The following is a 19,059-nucleotide window of genomic DNA, read 5'->3' as shown; positions in this document are numbered from 1 at the left end:
TTTCTTTTCAGGTGTAAATAAATCCAAAATCGCATTTTTTACCGCAGTTGCTTTTCAAGGCGGCGCCAATATATATACAAGGTTAAATGTTAATCAAATATACGTTTATATCTAAGTTTTAGTCCGTCTTTTTTATACGTTTTGGCCATTTATAAGTTTCAGTCTGCAGTTTTAAAACAGCAGTATCGGAAGGGTGTATTTTTCCGCTGACGCGCATTTCCTCTCGATTATATTTGGGCACACTTTCGTCCGAATGATTTATCGCGCGGTCGTCCTATTTTTAAAAGGCCAATCCCGCGCGGTGCCGAGCCTCAAAACGGCTCTTTATTGCTGCGACGCCGTAAAAGAACGACAAAAGTCAACGCTGCACTCTTGCCAGGGCAAGTCGACATTCAGCGGGATCGCCGAGGCGTGAACGGCGAAAGTGGACGCTCACAGCAGCGCTGCTGGAGAAGTGTTGTCAAACTTGTTAGGCCAATTTTCGCGGTCGCTTCTAAAGACGAGGCTCTCAATTTCTTGCCCTGTTTTTGAATCTGGGTGACAAAATGGAGCCGGCTGCTTTACGAGTGACTGCCCAAACTGGTCAAGGTGTGCGAACAGGCAATAAAATATGGCACTTTTGAAGTTTATGAAGTCCGGCCAATATCGCGGCCGGGAACGAGGCCAAGGGTCTCGCGTCGCGTGACCTGTATGCACAGGCGATTGAATAGAGGAATGGACGTGCTGGGCGCACAAAGAAAACAGCTTTTCGGGGAGTGTTTTGTGCGCTCAAAGCACACTGCTGGTCACCGCTTTCATTTCGTGTCGTTCGCGTGAAGCTTTTAAGCCGGAGAGTTGATACCTTTGCGCCGCGAAATTGGAGAAAGTATTTTAATCAACTTGTTGTTTCGTGCGTTTGCGAGGCCATGTTTCAAAATGATAATGCTCGGCCCAAAGCGTCGTTGAAAATCGCGCTGCTTTTAAATTAAATTACCAACTGGTAGTTTTGCTGATACAGACAGACAATGCACCAGTCAGCACTTCGCGGAAAGGACTTTTGCGTAATAGTTGCAACACAATGTTGTGGTTTGCCGTCGGCCTTGTTTTGTCTGCGCTCTGTGCTATAATTAGCGAACGCGCCTTTTTGAACCGCGTATGGTCGAAAGCGAAAAGACGTTTATACAAGGTTTTTACGAGTACAGGTGGCAACTGGTAAAGAAATACAGACAGAAGTAATAATTTGCAGAAAATGTAGAAAGCTGTTGTTTGTAGAAACTACATTATAGACTATTACAAAAACGTTTTGTATTAGTAATATCAGTGTATTTATCACTGTTTGTAGCTTTGCACCAGCACGCTTATTTGCGGTTTTAACAGCAATTTTTTGTCGTGATTACAAACCCTCAATTGATGTGCCGCGTTTTGTATGGCGTGTTGTTCCCCGTTATCACGCACAGGCTTGATGCAGCCTATCATTTGCGTTCGTGCGGGCGCGCAATTTTTTCACACTCTAACATTATCCCCTTGTTTGTCTGCGCACGCAGGTCTCTCGAACAACGTCGCTGTAAATTGCTGTTTGCGAGATGGCCGCTGTAGCCAACGTCAGTCAAGCCCTGTATCAGCCTAACTACCACCAGCAGCAGCACCAGCAGCACTTGGAACAGTCTCTGCCTCCCTACAGCAAGCTCAACGCCGCAAAACCGCCGCCGCCTTATTTCTTCGCCGGCGTCGACATTACCAGCTTGCCGCCGCTGCCCGAGACTCCTTCCGAGTCCGAGGAACTAGCCTCGAACCAGCAGTACGATTACGCGCAGCACCAGCAACTGCAGGAGGAGGCCTCGTACTGGGACAGACAGGAGGTATTCCGCTACTATTCGCCCGAAAACGGCGACGTGCTGTACTTTTCCGGGGACGAGGGTGAATACGAAAGGCGGTGCAGCCCCGCCGACCGTAGCTACCACAGGCAACAACAGCAGCAGGTATACTACCAGCCAGGGGCTGCGTACAATCACCCCGAACAACAAGTCCAAGGAGGCAGCATGGGCAGCGGAAGCAGCTCCATGAACGACGAGGTTCCGGCTCCTCGCTGTCAGAAACAGTCGAGAAAAAGCAGGCGGGACAGCAGCTCCGGCAGCGACAACGGCGGCTTCGAGTGCGCCACGCCGAAAACCTCGCTCGGGGTCAAGGAAAAACTCAGATCGTCGCTCGATAAGATAAGCCTGAAACCGTTCCGCTGGAGCAGCTCAGACAAGCTAACGCACTCGTCGGGCAGCTCGAGCAAGAAGTCGAAAAGCAACCGCAGGTAGGTGCTTGGAATAACTTTATTTTTAGTCACATTCAAGCTATGTATTTAGCGTATATGTTTAATATTTTTATATTTATCCTACATATCACTGCACATGTGTCTCGTTTGACAATTGATTTATATGGAACATATGGTCAGTTGGCGTTGGACTTCTAACACGTTTAGCATGATAAATTGATTTTTAATAATGGAATAAAATGGATTTGACGAATGGAAACTAGATTTAAGCTAAGAACTTAAAATTCTGCAATTTGTTTTATAAATCCCAATTTAAAAATTTCGCAACTAATGTAAAAATCCAAACAGTTAGTTTATGTTTTTCTGGGCTAGTATAACATCGCAAACTGAGATACGAGTCGATAAAAAGAAAACCTCAAAGCCTCCTGGCACTCACAGGATTTTCGACGCAAGTGAGTGCACTGGCACCGCGCCGCGAAACTATTCCTTTGGTGGCTTCCATAAGTGCTCTCTCGAAAACCGCCACCACGCCTCGCGGCTCGTTAGCATTAGGATTTCGGGGGACAATGGCTCGGACAAATAGTCAGAGGGCGCCTCGAGTGTTTCCCGCCCACCCACAGGAGCGGCGAAAGTTAAATTGTTGCTTCTCGAACTTGGGCAAGGTTGTTGGCTAGTTAATGAGCTTCCAGGCTGTTTTGCATGCTAGTTTAGCACCACAGCGGTGCGCGAATGAAACGAGTACGGTTGAGGCAAAAATAGGGCCCCGCAAATTAAGTGGCCACATTGAATGGACAACCGGTTGTTTTTAGATAAAAAAACTTCCGGTTTACCAACTGGCCCATGGGTTAGAAAAGGAACAGAATCATGGCTGAAAAACGCTTTGTAGTGTTGCTGTAAACCGTTTTACCATTCTTCCCGTAGGTACAGCGACTCAGGTGCAGCTTTCGCCGCCGCTTCGAGCAACAACAGCGCAGACACGAGTCAGCGAAGCGGCAGCACTTCGTGCGAAGCCTCGCGCGAAATCAACCCGCGGCCCAAAGACAAGCGCGCCTTCTGGAAGAACGCGCCAAACCGCCTGATCCGCCCCGTTTACCTCACCGAGCCGCCTAGCAGCGGACGCAGCTCGATCGGCAGCGAAACGACGCAACCCAAGCAGACCGCTAACTCTAACGAAGCACACAACTACGTGAACTTAGCCGGCGTGGGGAAAGGAGGCTCTCAGCCTTATAATCAGCAGCAGCAGCGTCCGCGGCGCGAGCGGGCTTCGAACGAATACCACCAGATCGCCGCGCCCCAGGCAGGCTCCTACTACGACCTGGGGAAATCCAGCAAGGACACAGCGGCGCGCGCCAAGGGCACCTGGAACATGTTAAAGACGGCAAACGCCAGCGCGAAGCCGGCGCCCATGAAGGCCTCCACCGCTGCCCACTCTTCCTACGCGTCTCTTGTGAGCGGAAGTTCGGAGACTCTTCAGTCTTCGGGAACAGCCCAGGGCCAGCAGACCGCCAGCGAGAGCTGGGTGTCTTCGTCCTCCAACAACGGTGGAGATGCATGTTTTAGTTCGTCGTCTGTTGAAGTCGGCGAATCAGCCAGCGGCGAACCGCCAAGACTTGCGCCGGTCTCCGGGAAGCTGCTACTTGATAAGGTGAGTTTTCTGTTTTAACACAAGGTTGATAGTTGTGTCACCGACTTTGCTGTTAGTCAGTTCGGTTTTTCTAGTTAAGGACAGTTTTAATGACCAATAGAAGCATTGTGTACAAAATTGTGGGTTAAGTTGCGGCAGATAGAAGGGATATGTTTTCCCATTACTTTGTAGCATTAAGTGCCAAATTAGGCAGCATTATTTGAGTTTTTTGCAAAAGATAATTTGGGTTGCCAGGATTTATCTTTATTCTGACATTCACACTAGCTTGCCTGAAACGCCTGAGATCGTAAGCAGAGCTTTTTTGTTTTTCCTGGCATAATTTGGCGCCAGCTGCTTATCTTGGCGCACTCGTTCGCCCGAACCCACAGGAGAGGTTTATTTTCATAAATGACAGGAAAGGGATGTTTAGACGAACTCGGAAAACCTTAAATTCACCGGCCCTGGCGCCTATGATTTCACTGCTCAGTCGCCATTGCATTATATGCGAAATTTTGATTGTTTTATGGTGGACAGCCTTTTAACGGTTGCTTTGTCAATTACCTCATTTTTTTAGGCTAAATGATAGGGATGCGTAGTTCCTGCAATCAATTCGTGTATCCTATTTGCGACCTTATGAAACGCAACTTTTGTAGTAATTCGCCACGGCAGCCTTATACAATTTTAATCTTCCCATAAATCGATTTCCAACTCCGGCAAACCTTTGTTTCCCTCTCTTTGGAAACATAAGTGGCGTTTGTCCAGGTGCAATTCATTTGCGTGCGAAGTGTTGCTAAAAAGAACGGACTTGGTTTGAATAGAAACTCCCGACATGTGTTTAACATGCAAGCAACCTCGCATTGCAGCCGGGCGTCTGCTGTTAGCTGAGTGGAATTTAAGACAGCACACGCCATTGGTAGCGTGCAACCCCTTGGGGCAGAACGAGCGCAATCGGCATCTTTCGTTCATCAGTCTCGATTTGATGACCGAGTCCCGACGGCCCAGCGCCGATTCTCCATTAAATATCGATTCGAGCGTCCGAATTATTTCCGCTACGAAAACAAAAGGGTTGCGCGCGTCGGCGTGCCCAAATGCACGCTTTAAAACAACGTATTCAGTAGCTCCTCTTAGATTGATAATAATCCAGTGTTTAAAACAATAAAATAGCAGTTTTGAAACACTAGCTACATTTTACTCAAGATAATTTTAGATTACGTGACAGTTTTGCAGGATTTGTGGAGTGCTATTTGCCAATAATTGAATTGAGGGTCATTGTGGATGACTTTGAAATAAAAATCGTTGCGTTCATTATAAAGCGTTTAATCGAATTAAAGCGTTTTTTTTTGTAAGAGCATGATACGCCTGAGTTTACTTGACGCAACTCTTCTGCAGCTTATAATGTCTCAGATATGAGCAGTCTAAAATTGACCAAACTCCATAATTATTTATTATTACGTTAAACGTCTTTATTACAAAACTGAAATAAAGCATCGGGCATTTTAGTTTAGCCTAAGCCTTTTTTTTTTTTTTTAACGCTATTAGAGAAAAAACTTTCGCCTGTCTCGACTGATTTGCAGTGAAAAGAAATCCTTGCTGCGTTGCAGTTCTAGTCCGGTATAATCAGGTTGTTTTCTAAAACAACACCGCACCAGGGTGTGGTATGGGAACCATTGACGTCACCATGGGGCCAAGGGCCGACCCGGCCAGACAAACAAGCCGCTTCCCCCTTGTGTTTGTCCCCTGTTCCGTGTCTTCTTCCGGGTCACCAGGGTCCTCGCGTGACACCAGGTTTGTCTCTCTTGACTGAGTTTTGAAGCAGAACAATTCACGACAATTCGTAGGGTAGTGCAATTGACGTTTAACAGCCAGACAAACTGCGCACCAACATCGCGTAAAGTCTCGCCTTATACTGGTTTTCGGGCGTAACAAACGACGTAAATATATGATATGCTTAAAATAATCCCAATCAATACAGAGGTTGGGTGGCATTTTTATACGTTAAAGTCAACATTGTAGACATTCATAAATGTATTTACAACAAAGTTTGTATTTATAAATCAGTTGTTCCAAGCTTTTGTACTTGGCACTTGGCAGGCTCCGTTTGCTTCTTAAAAATGATGTTTTTTCATACATTCTTAAAGCATAGATTTTTCAAAAAATACCCTACAATACTACCCTACAATACAATGCTACAATGTACTCATCGTTAAATGCTCAAATTTCATTAAGTTTTAATAAAAATTATAGATTCTGGCTATTATAGGTTTATATAAAATGTTAAAAAATGTTCTGCGGAACTACCTCGGACCCTTATAGGGTTCGTAAACCCCAGATTAAGAAACCCTGTTAATAATTGTCAATATATATAGTTTTAATTTTTGACTTTTAAAGCACAAATTATTATTAGCAATAAGCTTTTAATGCTTACAGCAATTTGACGAACTGTTCTATTGTTTACTTTTGAATAATTACCGGCGCAAACACAAACTTCGGTGAAAAGGCCCGAGCCCAATCAAGCCGTTCATCAAACGACAGTTTTCTGCGATCGCGGTAGAATAACAGCCCTTTCCCGGAACCGTTTACCTCACAAATGACAGCACGTTGATGCTAGAAAGATGGATATCACAGGAGGCCGTCCAATCGCATTAGATCGGTGTATAATTTCGTGATCACGTAAAAGGCAGCATATGTGCCTGGGCTGCGCAGTAGACCACACCAAGAGATAACATTTCCCGTGGGGCTGCCAAAACATGGGGTGGCAACACGATTTGAGAGGCTGCTGTTTCGGCTTACGTCAGACCACCGATTTATCCATGTAATGGTGTTTTCTCTGGTTTCACGGGTGCTCATGTTAAACACACCTTTTAACGACAGAACTCCTTTACACTTGGCTCGTTTTCGAAGCATTCAATCGCGTACAAACTTATTTGTCGTACTTGTACGTAACGTAATTGCATTAACCACTGAGAATCAATCAGACACATTCGACATTCGTTATCGAGTGAGATAAATGTGTCTAGGCCTGTTTTCGTCAAATGGAAGTAAATGAATGTAAGACTCGATGGGAAAAGGTCGTTAAAAATATGCAAAAACATGTGGGATGGTTAGTTCGATCAAAACCAGGCGACAGAATACAAGTCGTATATTAAAGTATGTTCGACAGGTTTCTGAGATTTTCCTAGTTTTGTGCCATATTATATAGTAATACTCTTCGAGTTTTTAATGAAGTGTTAATACTAGCCAACAACATGTCGTGAAGGTAAAAAAAACAGGCCCTCCATTTGGCAGCCAGGCCAATAACTCGGTTTTAACGGATAACGTAACGCAGTAAGCTTCTGACATAAACTGTACTTCAATGTGTTGTTGCAGGCTTCCGACTCCACCATTCTTCGCCCGACCGCCTTCAAGCCGGTTGTGCAGCAGAGCAGAGCGGCGCGCGAAGGAATGGTGATAGCACACGCCGGCTCGTGGGAACGCATCGCATCCGACGGTGGGTCAACGATATCGCCTTTAATTGCACGCCCCTTTGAGGGTGGGGTTTGAAATGCGTGTGGTCTGGGGTATTGGGTTCATATTGTCAGATCGATATTGTACCCATTCTATTACGAGCCTGGTTAAGCGAAACTATTCACGTCTATGGTGTGTGTATTGGGCGTGATAAGTATCACTTTTTCGGTTTTTCTCATGTAATGCAAACACCCCTTGCGCATTTCCCTCCCCTACCACTCGCACAACTGAAATCGAGGATATATTTTTAGCACGGGTTTTGTTATGTGCCTCAGTTGATTTATCAGCATGTCGACAAGATTGATGCCAATATAAATAGATGTAAAGTTTTCGGGTGGCTGCGATTGATACATCACGATACCACGCCTTAGTTTCAAAAGAATAATAGTTTCCATCCGCTTCACACTAACGTTTAGCATGCGCTTTAAGGCACGTTTGACGCAGGTTTCCTGCGATAATAAACCAATCATTGCGTTATGCTTCTCGCTTTCAAAGCCCCGTCCCGCCGTGTTGTCAGGAGTAGAGACACTTAAGACGCGAGCCCAAAGTAACGCAAGCCTCGCGTTGTTTCGACCACAAACTCACGTTTACTCATGCCCATTCTTGCGCGCTCTCTCGGTAAAGTCTGGGGGCTCTTCACCTGTATCTGTTCCGTTGCTGCGGCTTCGTGTATGATATGCGGGTAAACCGTTATAGCCCTGGAAGACACAAAGCCTTTTGACGTAACGGCGGGCTGCGGGCGAGCGGGTTTTCTCTAACCCGGTAATGGGATAGTGTCTAACGTCTGTTTTCCAGCGCCGTTGTTTGACTGTTCGGTGTCGTTTCGCGCAGGCTCCTCGCCGCGGGTCGACGGTTTCGCCGCCACCTCGAATACCACGACCGCCGCTGCGGCTTCCAACATCGCAACAACCTCCGCTGCGGGCGCCGGCGCCGACGGAACGCTGGATATCAAGACCGCCGCTTCCGACGAATCGAATCATTCAGACTCAGGTGGGACGCGGTCAAGAGCTATGATGTTTACAGGCTCAGCTGCTGTCGTTGTTCGCGTGGCGGCGCTTCTGGCGGCTTTGCGCCATGTTTAGCGGCTTAGAGGCCAGGTGGCTACTTCGCAGAAGTTTGTGCTGTTTTATCTTCAGGTAGATTTGTGCCTAAATTTAGCCGCGAAGGACCACGGTCGCTGTCCAGATCGGGCTATGACAGAAGAACAAGCGTATGACTCTGATATAATCCAGTGGCAGGCAGAAAATGGCTTAGAGACGACTTATGGGCAACCTTTTTGGACGTAAGTCCTAAATCAAGGCAGACTTAGTTTAAGATTTATTTCAGATAGTCAGCTTAGCACTTTTAGCACTTTAGGACAGGTGTATGGTTTGAGCACCAAGCGCCAAACTGCTCAGTTGAACCAGTTAGCAGCTCAGTTAACGTCGTTGTTCCAACCTTGCTTAGATTACAACCTTTGCCTAATTAGACTTTTCTGAAAACACCTTGCCAAAACGTTGTAAAGGTATGCAGAAAAAAGCTCCCGCACTCTTAGTGGCTTTTTTGTTAGCCAAGTGAGACGCGTCTGTTTTTTCGCCAGAAAACCGAATGGCTCGCGTGCGCGCTGTTGTCCTACACAAGTTTCGACCCGCTCCGTTATAATTAAAGATGCTGTCTCGCCACGCCGACTTGTCATTTGTCAGCGCGTAGGAAGGTCGCGCGTCTGCTTTAATTCGATAACCGGAAAGCCCAGGTCGTTTCGAGTGGCGGTTCAGCCGCAATTTTACGCCCGCGCCCAGTTGTCTTCGAGAGTCCCCTCTTATTTTGGCGAACTAAAAAACGCAATTTCGAAATCCTCTTCTCTCGAGGTTTTCGCGGTTTATCGAGCGGGAAGTGCTTTCATACTTATTGCCAGATTTGTTGTAGGTTTAGCGCGCCAACATTAACAGCTTCGATAGGACAGAATCTTGTGTTGAATAAGTACTGACTGTTGCGAGGCGCCGATTTTTAAGATATCTGTGTTGAATATGGAGGATTGTTGGAAATGGGAACAGCTATCCTACACAAGCCTCTCATCAGGTTTGCTTCAGTTTGAGCGTCAATAAAAAGTGCTATGCTATGCGACTAACGCCTAGCCGACCAACCGTAGTTGGCATGAGAAAGTGTTGCATCGCTTAATGGATTTTGCTAAAGGCTATTGTGTTACGTAAGAGTAAATTGTTTGACAAATTTTGCCGCTCCTTGTTTGTAGCGATTTGTACATGCAACCAAAATATTTTTATTGAATATGCATTTTTTAGGTCGCCATTCAGCAACAAGCATTCCTGTCACAAGCAACAACAGCGCTGGCGAAAGCTTTTGTTGTTCCGGGTCAGAAGGGTACGATAGCGCGCGGGTTTCGTCCTCCACTAATCACAGCGCAATGCACGAGAACGACCCCAACGTTTCGGATTCGTCGCTGCTCTATTCGCCAAAGTAAGTGTAACATTTTTGTTTTTCAGTTATATTACCAAGTTAAAAAGGTAAAGGAAATTTGTGGTATACAACCTTGCACTGTAATCGAATTAGATTAGACCTATTTGTTTTGTTTACCTGTCCATGTTATAATTCAGGGCTGGATAACCTTAATTACCATCAATTTTGTGTTGTCGGAGGGACCAGCTCCATTAAGAAAACAGCAAACAAGGCTGTAAATTGCTCTGAAACAAACTCTGCGAAAATGGTGTTTGCGGGGATAACGAAATTCGTTTTACTACTTTGGTTATTAGTACTTCATAAAACCGCCTCTTTGAAAGTAGGCCTAATTTTATTGTTTTGTACAACATGTGTATTTTCTCATCCCTTTCGAGGTACGTTGCGCTAAATGGGGCTCGACGAAGGTCACATGGTCGTAAAAGTAAAGGTCACTCCGCTGCCTTTGTAGTGAACATGGCCGTTTATTGCGCAGGAACCTTTCTGATGACGTCATGATTCGCGACCTGCTAATATATGATATGCAACCTTACACTGAAATCAACAATAATAAAATTCGATCTTTTGGTTTGTAGCTATACTCATAGCTTGACCCCCTAAATTCCCTGATGGTAAATTTTCTTTTGTGGTAGTGTGGAACCAATTTCAATAATAAAAAAGCAGGCAAGGCTGTAAATTGCTCTGCACTGCGAAATTTAGATTGGCAGAAGGGGCGATATTCCGAGTTCCATTGCTTTAAAATAATTAGAACGCACTCTTAATTGTTTTCCACCTTTTTTTAACGTTAGGCGAAATGCGACTGAACAAAGGGTACAGCAGTTTACGGAAGGTTACAACCCTCGCGAAAAGTGATAAAACTAAGCTGCTTCAGTGTTAGTGAAAACACGGTCGTTTATCGCGCAGGAACCTTTCTGATGACGTCATGATTCGCGACCTCGAGTGCCGAGTGAAGGCGAAGGAAGGTGAACTTCAGTTGCTGCGCAGAAGCTTCGAGGACAATGAGAAGGCCTTGCACATGGTGGGTGATCACCGGGTTTTGAGACTTGGTTGTTGTTGTTTGTTTCTTTATCGTAATAACGGTACTCAGCTGCAGCCGTCGTTTAAAAGCCTCTAGGTAATTTTTTACCTGTATCTTAGCCCGGTTCACCTTCCCATCAAATATTCTCTTGCTTGGTTTGCCTATTCGTATATTCGCCCTTTGTATGTTGTGACACTTTTATAGTTAAAAGGAATACCGACGGACCTGACTTACCTGACTAAAATGTAATGACTGTTTTATGTGTATGATATCACCTAAGTAATATATGACTTGAATAATCATTTTCTTGATATCAGGCGATGGCGGTATAATGCATTCAAAAGAATGGGCGTTTTCGTTGCAACGGAAGGTCGTTAGGTACGAATTTCGCATGTACCCGTAACCGCAGGCCTGCAGTGTAATTGGCACCTATGCGTCACCCAGGAGGGCTCACATCGGTAATTGCCTTATTGGCGCTGCCATCCTTTGATGCTAGCCCTAACAGTCCAAAGCTTGGCCTAGCCTTTGCCATTCGGCCGTATTGCCAGCTTATTAAATCGAATTGCCCAGCGTAAGACCGGTACTTGGAAATCAAATTCTCCCGACCTGATAGTCGCAGAGTTGGCTTGTTCACCTTCGGTAAATAGCTCTGACGCGTTTCCAAAGTGATCGAATGCAAATAAACCTTCCAATCGATCGTTTGCTTGACATTGTGTGCAGCTCTCGCATTGCCCGAACGCAAAACCCGCATATCTCTTCGTTTGCGAAAGTTAACGTTTAACGGTCATCGATTAGCTGTATAGGGTTTTTATTCTTCTTTTTTCGTTCGTCAAATTATCGCGATTTGCGCTTCATCAAAAGCGTCGCCCGAAAATCGATCCGTCACCGTCGCAGATCAGAAATTCTCGTTATCGCGGACCCTTGAGGCGCTTACACTTCACACGAACCTAGATCGCGGCGCTGAAAAGGTACTAAATGCAACGCCGGAGCGTCACCAGGCCTGTCATTGTCAAGCTGATTTATTTTGAAACCCTTATTGTTCGGTTAGCGAGGCTCAATGGTTCAATCTGCAAGTCTCGTAAATATGTTTTTCTTTATCGCTGCATTTCCGGTAGCGATGTAAATGGTAAAACTGTAAAGGGTGGCTGGTTCGGTGAGCGTTCGATGTTTTTCGTTACAGTTGGACTCCTTTGTAAAACGCAGGAACCACTGGCTACTGCCGCGCGCATAGAAACGGAAATTCCATAAAAAAAACTCGCCATCTGGTAAACGAGTACGTTGGCAAAAAACGTGAAGTTCGTACTGCTGACATATACTAGCTTGCTCTCGGCATCCATTGTTTACTGGAAACAAACATTTGTGCTTGGAAGCGCAGATGCGCAAAGCTTATTTCCTGTCACAAGACAGTATTTTGGGCCTCTATCAAAACTATTTTGCTGTATTTTTTCGGCCAAATTAGAAGCCAAGTTTTTAACTTTGTTCAAGTTGACCACACCAAAAAGAACTTTTTGTGATTTGTGCATTTCTCCTTTGACAATATCCGTATAAACCTTTCAATTTCCACAAGATTTTATCGGTTGACTGTGATCATAGTGTGTGAAAATTGAGAGATCGTCTCAGCTTTCAAAGCTCGTTCGTCATCGCCAGTCGGCTTCTAAAAATAAAAGTGCGTCGACCAACGAAGCAAAGGCCGCTACAGGATAATCTGCTCTGGCTTGTTTACGCAGCTTCGAGAGATCCCGTTTGACCTTGGCTCGCCAGGCACTCACGATTTTCAAATTGACCGGCTCCCTGTTTGTGCCCCTTTCTTCTTAGCAGGGCAAATATAGATTTAAAATCGGCCGCAAAATGGAACCGGACTATTGACTATTATATGAGAGCTCATACGTTTGCTAATCAAACTGGACAGTGGTCACGAAATTTATTTGTATATATATCAGCACGTTAAACACCTACGCCTTAGCTCGGCCGACGTGGCTAGTTTCCATTATGACGTCACAGTGATTTGTTTTTCGTTTGAATCTCAGGTGTACGAAGACCGTCACGTGACCAGGGACAACGAGATGCAGGATCTGAAGCAAAGATACTCGAATCAGCTTCGTGCCCAGGCAAGTACTTTTGATAGAAGGCATGTTTGTGTTTTGTTGCAGTGATAATTTTAGTTGAAATAACCAAGTGAATTACTGGCGACTAAACTGTCATACTTATACGCCCCGCGACATTTACAATGACAAAACGAGCCACAATCGTTAATTTCTTAACATCAAAATGTGTGTAGTTGTCAGTCAGAATCGCTATTTTACTAACGAATAGACAAAGTTAATTGAGATTTGAGATTAAACACATATCAACCGTTTCAATTCGATATACTCTTTACCAGTCTGTAAAAGCAAACAACATAAAAGATAGCAGCTAATGCAACTTTAAAGTTAAAATCACGTACAATCGAAAATCTTACAGGAACCAACAAACAGGCAATTTTCAGTTTTATTAGGCCGTGTTTTCCCAGGAAGCGGTCGTACAACCATCGGTTCCTTATTTTCACCGCAGTGATCCATTAACCGAAAATAGACTCGCCAATTTAACCCTTTCAATCCTGGAATTAGCTCTGCGCGTGAAATAACATTTTCCATTCGACAGGGCACACTCGCCCTTAACGCACAGCTTACTCTCGCAAGAGAGCGCTTTGCGGCGCCTAGAAATTCCAATTAAAGTCCAGCTAAGCCAGCCCGTTAATTGTACCAGACGCGAAGGCGTGGCCGGCTGCCTTTTTAGCAGGTCAACGTTTAATTTAAGCGAAAACCGAACCACGTGAGTCACATGTTTCGCAAGACTGATTGGCTAAAATTGATCGCCGTTCGATTTTTCAGTCGTCTGTTCCGATTACGCGCTTTTAAATGCTTTCGGTTTTAGGCTTTCGTTTAAAAGGGCCTTTGGCCTCTTTTCGTTTGTGCGCCCCATTTTCATTAGCGGGATAAGCGAACTGATAACAAACTTAGGCTTGTAAATAATTCATGGAAATCGAACACTAAATCAATTTTTGTTCCGTATTAACTCACTCCTCCGTAGAGCTGAGCCTGCAAATTATAACCACAACCCAGCTGCCTTACGTCATATAGTTGATCGCATGCACTACTCCCCTATCGGCAACTCTTTCCTTGGCCTAACTAAAGAATAACCGAATTCTCGCCAACTAACCAGTTGTTTCTCTCTTGCGTTTTTGCCCCGTGCTGACCGCAGACTGCCAAGGTGATGAAGCAGCAACGAAAACTGGAGCGCGAATACCAGCAAGCGAGGGAAGAGAACCGGCAACTTTTGCGAACTAACATCGAGGTAATGGCCCGCGCCCGGTGCTAAGACAAGGCTATGAGACCATTTTCTGGCTGACAGTTTTCCGCATGTTTTTTAACAACCTTGCCCTTACTCATTGCATGCCAATTTTAAGCGTAGAGATGTGTCGTTTATAAGCAGAGGCGTTGAGATTTAGAATATTGACTGTCGATTTAATGATGGACATTTACTAACCGCGACGGTTGATGCTGACAGTTGTTCATGTTTGCTAAGTGTAACGTGTAAACTGTAATTAAAGTGTGGCTATCAATCCATGGGCTTATCCATTGTCCAAGTTAAATTGTCTCACCAGTGCCCAAGTTAAATTGTCTCACCAGTGCGGTCATCGCGGTGAAAGGCTTAAGAGGCTTTTGTGGCTTTTGTCAGTCTTAGCTGTCGGACGGACACCACAGAGAGGGGGTTGTCGCTGATCTTGAATGACGTAACTCGTAGCGTGACAAATTGAGCCACGCAATTTGAATTTAACTCCGGTTTACCATGTGTTGTTGAAGTTTTAACAAGCTAAGAATATCGATTAAAAACGCGCTGGTTTCGAGTGGGTTGAACAGTAACAAATTTTTTAAAGTGAAATAATTCTTTGGCGACATGTAATATGAAACACAAAACACCTTGGCTACCAATTAAGGCGTTCAAACATGCGTTTATAAATAAGGAAACGGGGTAGTAGATAGATGATTAAGCACATTCTTTTAAATATACTTGCTAGAATCGACTTCCACTGTACTGCACCTGAACTTCGTTTTGCCTGCGGCCGTATTTAAACCGCCATTTGTACGATAAGCACCACCCCGACCACACAGTTTAACCTAAACCTTTGTGGTCTATTTAGCTGGAAGACCGCGTCAAGTCGATGTCGGACAGCTTGGAGAGGCGACGGGGTCACCAGCAGGAATCGCTGGCCGATCTGCGCGCCCGGCTGGAGGAGAGCGAATCGCAAGTGCAGCACAAGCACGGCGAGCTTTCGCACCTCAAGCGCCAGCTCAAGGACCGACAAGCCGAGCTGGAACAGCGCACTGGCGAAACGGTTGCGCTTCGAACGAGGAACCGCGACCTTGGCGCGCGATTGAAGCAGCGCGACTGCGAGGCCAACGAGCTGGCCGCTAGACTGTTGGAACGCGAGCGCGAAGTCGACCAGCTGGAGCGCAGCCTTGACGCTGCCGAGAGCTCGCTGGCCAACCTATCGCCCACTGTCAGTCGAAACCAGCACCTGAACAACAACAGCACCTCGCGCGACGACCGTAACTACTTGGCGCCGCTGAAGCGCTGCGACCCCAACAATGGGGACGGGGCTGTTCAGTTGTACCCGACACAAGTGGACAGCGATGAGCTGCTGTTGCGACTGCGCGAATCCGAGGAGCTCCGTGCTGAGCAGACGCGCCTCTTCGACAGGGAGCGACAGCAGTGGGCGCAGGAAAAGAACCGCGTCATCAGGTGCGTTTTCGCGATTTTTGTTGGTTTGTCGCCACTTGAGAATGGCCGTTTTATGAGTTAATCATTTTATGATTGCATTACAAGTGCATTCGAAAAGAGTCACAAGATGATTTTTATACGATCAAACTATTGCGTTGAAGGGGATTTACGGTTTTACATAGTTAGTTGGCCACCTATTTTTCTTTGGCCTAAAACGTTATTAACTAACCACTTTCTGTCCACTAATTTAAAAAAGGCAGAAATAATAAAAACAAAAAATAGTACAATATGTTGCACTTGAATTGCTAGTTTTGTAGAGTTCTGTTAATGAGGTTTCTATATTCCTATAGGGAAAATATTCCTATTATATTCCTATTTAGGTCGGCTGTGTCGCAACATAAAGGCAAATTCTTACGCAAATCATAACGAACATTGTTTTTCTCGCGCAGGTACCAGAAGCAACTGCAGCTCAACTACGTACAAATGTTCAAGCGCTCTCAGGCACTGGAGGAGGAAGTTGAAATTCTTACCTCGCAGCTGGGGGGTCCCGTTAGTCCCCTGGGGTCGCCGCTCAGCCCTGCCGGTGTCCATTCTCCGAGCGGCATTATTCCCGTCGATATGTGCTACCCTATGGAAATCTGACGTTAAGATACCGTTTCTTAGCAAAGGCGGGAGAATCATTTCCGTACAGCCTGGAATCGTAACTCGATTACGTTGAAATGTACCTCGATTACGTTAGAACGTAGCTCTAATACGTAGCCACCGTATAAACAACGCTGCGTTTTGATCAATTCATTCTGCGATCAGTACGGTTTATTCCAATCTTTGGGACATTACAGCATTGCGTATAGTATTTCCTGTCAATCGTTTCTAGGCCTACAACATGCAGCTCGTTGAAGGAAAACAAAGTCCAGGGCCATTTCAATCGATTTATTATTTCAGTGTGCAACGGTATACATGTCAAGTACTGCTGGGGTATGGGGCACGTTTCCTAAGGTCTCAAATGTAAAACCCTTGGTCCGCGAACACATTCGGGTTCTCGCGAACGTTGTGCCGCTTTTTGCTTGCTTGTGGATTCGAAGATTTATATACCCCTTGTTCAATGCAATTTGAACAACTTCGAGGAGTTCAAAGTATTTTGCCTTCACTTTTCTGATGTTCCACACTCTCCAAAGAGACGTTAATTGACTTATTTATTTCGGAAAAATATTTGTCCTGAAAATAGCCTATGTCTAAAACTCTAAATATATGTCCAAGAGATGGAAAAAAGTTTTAATCAATTTATTCTTTTGTAAATATTAAGAACCGCCGAACTTGAATACATGTTTGAGGGTTCTTCACAAGAAGTAATGTGTACCTAAAATATTTTTTATTTGCTCATTTTTTTTGATAAAATTCGAAGCACCAATATGACTTAATTGTGTGCGTTGTCCGCGCTTGCTTTTAAACCTTGCAGTTTGACAAGCGTTCACCACGCTTCTGTTTTTGAATCGCTTGTTACTCTGTGGTGCGTATTTCTTGTTTTTTTCTACACTGCCCTGTCAAATAGTTGTTATAGATTCCTTTCAGGAAACGCTCCTGTTCGTTCAACGGGTTCAAATTATATGCGCAACACATTCTCTAAGATTTGGTAAACTCGATTTAAAATGGACTGTTTCCGTCACTTTGTGAAAATAAACCAACCTCTAACGAAAGGTCTGGAGCTCCGCGTTTGCTTCAATATCTTAGGGTTTATTTAAATTACCAGCTTGTCCGTTGAGAAGCATAGCCCCATCTTTGATCCCTAAGAACGAAGATTTTACGTTTGTTTCTTTCCCAACTATTCTTTCAACATTTTTTGCATTTTTCCCCACGACCAACAAGGTGTGTTACATCGTTTTCCCCCTTTCGTACAATCTCTTACTTCACTCGTTTTCTTTTTCTTATTATTCAGTTTTTGTTATTGCTCATGTTGTGTAGTTGTTATTGGTCGTCACCGCCTCACCTCTGCCGACCTCTAGCGACGAAATGTGCATGCGCCCGATCTTCAGCGAACGATTACGATCTCTATTAAACGGTGTTCACGTCTTGCCAAATCCCACATGTGTCGTTTATACATTTTTTTTAATGCGGTAAAAAAAGTTAGATATGCAGTGGTTCTCAACCTGGGTTACGCGTACTCCTGGGGGTCAAATTTATTAATGCGTCATTAGAGCCGTACACCATTCTTTTGTAACCAAAATAAGTATTTTGAGATGTTGTGTATAGTAAGTCTTTTGTATGAGAATTAAATTCAATGTTAAGAGTAACACTATATTACAGTGATTTTGTTTTTATTTTGTTAAAAAAAAGTTTAAGCGTCCGCCATTGTTTCGAGGAAGCATAAGGGGTGCCGTAAGGTTGAGAATTTAGGCTAAGAACCACCGGGCTAGATAGAATAAGTGAATTATTTCTTCTACTGCAGAAGGTTAGACGCTATCGCCCAAACAAGGGTAAACGAAGCACGGGTCAACAAATACCTATTAGTTACCTGTCAAGTATTTTTCTTTGACACAAAATTACGAGAGTTTGTATAAAAACCATAAATCTAAACATAAATTTGGATTTCCGTTGAGCAAATTTTTTTGCTGCACCAACATAGTCAAAGATTTGTTGTTTAGAAAAAATCAAGCCTTGCTTATGCCACCGCCTTACTTCAAAACTGCAGTTAATATTTTAACCTACCTGCAATACCATGCCTTAAATCAGGGGCGGGCAACTTTTCCAGTCGACGGGCCTGATTTGGGAAAAAAAGTACTTGGCGGGCGGGATTCCTGATCGATATATTAATTGTACTGTCATAGTCTACATGTTTTGTCCCATAACGGCGGCTAATGTTGTACTTTTTAAACACAGCAACACTTTCATTGTACAGCAAACATACTGCTTTCTTGCCAATTTGAGTGAATAAGTACTTCGGTATCCAATCCTTGTTAAATTTGCAACTTAACGATTCTTGGCAAAATCCAAGGAAAATATGGGACGATCGGGGGCTATAAGTATAATGGCATCGGCCGTTTTGTGTCGAATTTTGGGCGCCGTATGGCGCCGCTGTTTTGGCACCTGATTTTCTGGCCCTATTTAGGGTTATTGGTGGGTAATTAGGGTTGAAATTATTAGGGGCGATGTATTAGGGATGGGGTTTGGATTAGCTAAGATGTTTTATAGGCCTAGTTGTGGTCATTTAAGTCTTATTCCGACGGGTTTATGACGTATTCCGATTTAGACTGTACTACGACGATAAGGTATTAGTCCTATTACGGTCTTATTCCGAACTGTGTGCTATTCCGACGTTAATGTTGTTCTTATTTCGATCTTATGGCTGGATTCCTATAATTTTAACCCAAGACAAAGAACCGAAGAATAACTAAGAATCACTAATATTTGACGTAGTAAGAAGTAGTGGGGGATTGCGGCAGACTATTGCCGCGGGCCACATTA

The 19,059-nt window shown here is 44.6% G+C and overlaps 1 protein-coding gene across 2 annotated transcripts in view; it reads left to right on the top strand.

Moving 5' to 3' along the window:
• The window catches only part of LOC146163692 (uncharacterized), a 30,259-nt gene extending 12,584 nt beyond the window's left edge, over positions 1-17,675 (top strand). The window contains exons 2-11 of one of the 2 annotated variants that reach the window (XM_083382384.1): positions 1,524-2,281; positions 3,164-3,887; positions 7,233-7,353; positions 8,202-8,360; positions 9,650-9,824; positions 10,725-10,839; positions 12,867-12,947; positions 14,080-14,172; positions 15,020-15,621; positions 16,050-17,675. In XM_083382384.1, coding sequence (XP_083238510.1) covers positions 1,563-2,281; positions 3,164-3,887; positions 7,233-7,353; positions 8,202-8,360; positions 9,650-9,824; positions 10,725-10,839; positions 12,867-12,947; positions 14,080-14,172; positions 15,020-15,621; positions 16,050-16,242 — 2,982 coding nt within the window. In that variant the 5' untranslated portion in view covers positions 1,524-1,562 and the 3' untranslated portion in view covers positions 16,243-17,675. The remainder of the gene's footprint in view (positions 1-1,523; positions 2,282-3,163; positions 3,888-7,232; positions 7,354-8,201; positions 8,361-9,649; positions 9,825-10,724; positions 10,840-12,866; positions 12,948-14,079; positions 14,173-15,019; positions 15,622-16,049) is intronic. The other variant, XM_083382385.1, reaches the window with a different exon arrangement.
• The last annotated feature ends 1,384 nt before the right edge of the window (positions 17,676-19,059 follow it).

Source organism: Ascidiella aspersa, chromosome 2 (genome assembly GCF_963924565.1).
Source record: "Ascidiella aspersa chromosome 2, kaAscAspe10.2, whole genome shotgun sequence".
Classification (NCBI taxonomy): Eukaryota; Metazoa; Chordata; class Ascidiacea; order Phlebobranchia; family Ascidiidae; genus Ascidiella; species Ascidiella aspersa.
Note: the sequence above shows the minus strand (reverse complement) of the source record. Positions and strands in the feature narration are given on the sequence as shown.